At 38.5% G+C, this 4,123-nt stretch overlaps 2 protein-coding genes across 3 annotated transcripts in view; one reads left to right on the forward strand and one right to left on the reverse strand.

Moving 5' to 3' along the window:
- The window catches only part of LOC118280928 (intersectin-2-like), a 31,603-nt gene extending 27,828 nt beyond the window's left edge, over positions 1 to 3,775 (reverse strand). For both annotated transcript variants that reach the window (XM_050700673.1, XM_050700672.1), the window contains exons 1-4: positions 3,624 to 3,775; positions 2,203 to 2,329; positions 1,405 to 1,503; positions 490 to 571 (exon numbers count right to left, since the gene is read on the reverse strand). In XM_050700673.1, the coding sequence (XP_050556630.1) occupies positions 490 to 571; positions 1,405 to 1,503; positions 2,203 to 2,325 (304 nt within the window). In that variant the 5' untranslated portion in view covers positions 2,326 to 2,329; positions 3,624 to 3,775. The remainder of the gene's footprint in view (positions 1 to 489; positions 572 to 1,404; positions 1,504 to 2,202; positions 2,330 to 3,623) is intronic.
- The window catches only part of LOC126911831 (protein LSM12-like), an 83,408-nt gene that overhangs the window by 36,445 nt on the left and 42,840 nt on the right, over positions 1 to 4,123 (forward strand). The window lies entirely within an intron of this gene.

The raw sequence follows: 4,123 nt of genomic DNA on the forward strand, positions 1-4,123 counted from the left end.
AAAACCGGCGTGAAACAACGCTTGCCTTGTATGAGTGAGATTATTAAAGGCTCAATTACTCCCCTTCCCAATCTCCGATTCTCTAACAACCCTCAAATTCCTAACTCCCAAAAAGCCGGCAACGCATTTGTACCACCTCTGATGTTTCAAGTGTCCATGGGCGGCGGCGATTGCTTACCATCAGATAATACGTCTGCTCGATTACTAAATGTCTCATAAAAAAAACCTCCCATACCGCTAAATAAGAGTAAAAGTCGTTTACCGGCTTATTAAAAAATATATATATTTATATTCCGATGCTTTCAGTCGTTTTGACGTACATAAATGAGTAACATACATACATACACACAAACTCTCGCATTAACAATATTAGTAAGATCATGAACATGAGCCTCTAGCATGGCTTGAAATTAGTCGAGTTCCTCGTCAAACATTTACATGAGTAAGCCGATATAAATAATCATTAATATTAGGAAGGTTTATTCTCACCTGCGGTTGGACTGAGGGAGGCGAGTAGAGAAGGCGGCAACACTTTCGGTATCTCGATATTGTGCAGTTTCAGATTTATTATCTGGAACATAAACATTAACAATGTCATCAGATTTTCAATTATTACTCTGATATTTGTTGACTATGTGTGGTTTGGTTGTTTTAAATCCAAAAAATTTTTTTTATAGAAGATTTTTTGTGCATGAATCATTTTCTTTATTTATATGTTTTTAAAGTTGGAACCAAATACGTGTCCATTCCCTGATTTAGGCTGCTTTTTCCACCAGAGATGTGCTATGCTATGTTGCTGTGGATGCGTTTGGCTTCCACATAGCTTAGCACTGGTGGAAATGGACTCAACTAAGCTATATTTTTTATATGGAAAGATGCGTGCTATGGATGGCTTTCCTACTATCGATACATTGCATACTCAAGCTGCGCATCTTCCTCGTACAGCTACATAGTTTAGTATCAGTGGAAACAGTCACATAGTTTCACAGCTTAGCTATTACATCTTCGCAGCATAGCTACATAGCACATCTCTGGTGGAAAATAAGTAGTTAGTCTAGCTTAGTATACCAAATTGTCATTAGCGTGTCAAAATAACGTGAGTCTTGTTGGGGAGAATGCTTGGGCTGTATAAATGATGATGCTGATTTTGAAATATAGGTACTGGTTTATTACAACGGTAGGATAAAAAAACAAAATAATATTTTGACGGCGCGCGACGCGTACAGTGCTCACAGTTGCTCGGGCGAAAGTGCGGGCCGCGATCCTCGTACATAGTGGCTCCCCGCGCCGCGCTGTCCCCTCTGATGCCGTCGCCAGTGCTGCCCTCGTCGACGTCTTCGTTATGTTCGAGAAGTTTCCGAACAAGTCTCATTTTCTATAAGAATGTAAAGTTCACAAACGCACCTTGCAAGCAATGGAGAACTCTCGCAGATCCAGCTTGCCATCAGCGTTGGTGTCTGCCAGCGACCAGATCTGACCCAGGATGGGGGGCGGCAGCTGGGACTGTGGACAGAACGTTTATAGTTAGTACAGCTATTTGGGGAACAGGGAGTAAAGTTCCCTAAGTAAAGCAGTATCCTCCGACCAGGCGGTGATCGTGTCCTGCAGCTTTCTGCCCAACTGTAGTTCGTTGGGATTGTCTTGTCTATCCATGTTTATTCGCATGTACACTTCACATGTGCGATTTGATTTTTTTATCGATCGTCTATGTGGGATTTCTATTATCTGTCATCTGTCACTTGTCATATGTCGCCACACCTCTTATTAGTTAGAGAAGTCTTTGGGATAAGCCTATGTAAGGCAGCAGATGTCTTGTAACACATTGAACGCCGTGGTGGTCACTGGTGACCGACGTTAGCGGAGGATTTGCCTTCAACTGTTTTCTATTGGCCGTCAAAGGCAGGAAATCAAAATATCTCGGAGTTATAGTTCCCTTAATATGTTATAATACCACATTGCCGCATCATCGAAACCGATGGCATTTTTTTTAAGGGGCGGAAATTATTCTATTACTTCTCCCGTCTTGGGCGATGCGAGACGGAGTGTCAGACTTTTACTGACTAAATACCACCGTATGTCGCAGGAGGATTGTAAAATCTGCTGTTTTACATAAGCGTGCAGCCAATAACATAATAATTAATTTAGTATGTTTCACGAAAGTTATAATAAAATTATTGTTGTACCTAAAATAACAATTATTACCTGCAACATGAACCTCTTGGCCTGTTCTCCAGTAAGATGTCCATTCACGGGCCCGAGGTTGCGGAAGTGCTCCGCAAACTTTGCGTGCTCGTGCGGATGCACTATCCACGGGTCTGTCGCCATTGTGCTGTGCGATAATAATGCGGTTAGATAATGAGGAGGATACTTGGATGTTAGAATTATTTGATATTGTACACCAGGTACTAAGGTCCAAGTATCAGGTCGAGTGACTCGTTGGTTGAGTAGTAGTGTGCGACTGCCGGACAAGTTGTCTTGGGTACGATTCCCGGGTGGGGCAAAGTATTACTGGGCTTTTTACGGTTTTTCGAATTTTTTTCAGTAGTCACATGAAGTCTGAAATTATGCCCAGTTTATGGCAATAGGCTCACCCCTATACATGGGACTTATAACACAAATGGTGGCAAGTGGGTGTACATTGTATAGTAGCATTTTAGACAACATACAACATTACAGCTCTTGAACATGGACTGTTTACACAGAATTTAATATTTAATTAATTTCATGATGTATTTTGTTTGTAAATTTGAATTCCTTTAAAATTATCAGTTTTCTTTGAAATATATAGTTGTATTATGCTTCTGTGGACGAGTACTACTTGTAGTTTCATTTAAGTCATACGAGTTATCTCCATACTGTATGAATGAGTAGCAATAGTAATGTCACCCCTTTAACCCTGAAGGGGTAGCAGTGGTAATCATTATGACATGTAATGCCGCTATACAATGTACACCCACTTTTCACCATATGTGTTATGATGTAGTGTGGATGAATGAGTAATAGTACCTTTACAGGAAATATCAATTAAGATAACTTTTGAACAAATAAATTAACCTGAATGTATCCTTTTTAATCATGTTTCAGTCTGCAGGTCATTTTAGGGGCAGATCCTTATTGTCAGGACAAGATTTGTATGAAAGTTATTTTTGACTAATTCACCGGAATAGTTGGATAATAGCAGCCGAGCGTACTATTCACTGTTTTCCACAAACACATACTTGAAGTAAGAAATATTCAACTAAAACAAGCTTTACTTATATTTTTTACTAAGAAATAACATCTTTATGAACTTGACTGTGTTGTGTAAGGTATATTTCTTAACTTTTCACCCCCATAAGGGATGAAATTACGTCACAATGTTTCAAACGCCCCTTGGTACCACCCCACAGTGATTTATAAGGAAAACTAACGAAATGTCACCTTTTAAACATATTTTACCGATTTTTCTACACGAAGAATCGTTTATCACACACTACACTCACAAAAAAACTAGTTTAACATTGAATTTTAATCCAAAAACAAACAATTTTAGATGAATCTAGATAAAGGCACTTTCTAATTAGTAAATTGTGTATTTTAAAGAATTTAAACGTGTTTTAACTGGATTTAAAGTGTAAACTTACGTGTCCTGTGTCCCTCTGTAGTTTTGTAGGATATGATACGCCCCACACAAGTTTTTTTGATTAAAAACAATACTTTAATCACGACTTGGTAAAATTATTGATCTTACTATCCTTCTGTCAGGGTTGCGTTCCAAACCTTTATCTGCAGTGTGTGAAAGTGATAGCTTGTAGAATTGTGTTGTGGAGTAAAAGAGTAAGCTTTATTTTTATGTTTTACTATCAGAGAAGCTACGGATGTCGGTTTGAAACGAAATGGATGTCAGTTGAGAAAACGTTCAGAAAACGTTGTTTGTTTTCAAAACGTTTATTTTTCCTTTTTCCTTATTCTGTTACTATTTGTACCAAAATGAATACTGTTCCGTTGTTTTTCTTTCCGACACTTTTATAAACATATACGAGAGTAACGATAGAGTAATAAAACCATTACTTGACTGGCTTGAACCAGCTGTAGTAATGGTAATATAATTTCTGAACGACCAATTCACTATCACAACAATACG

This window comes from Spodoptera frugiperda, chromosome 19, assembly GCF_023101765.2.
Source record: "Spodoptera frugiperda isolate SF20-4 chromosome 19, AGI-APGP_CSIRO_Sfru_2.0, whole genome shotgun sequence".
In the NCBI taxonomy this organism is placed as follows: Eukaryota; Metazoa; Arthropoda; class Insecta; order Lepidoptera; family Noctuidae; genus Spodoptera; species Spodoptera frugiperda.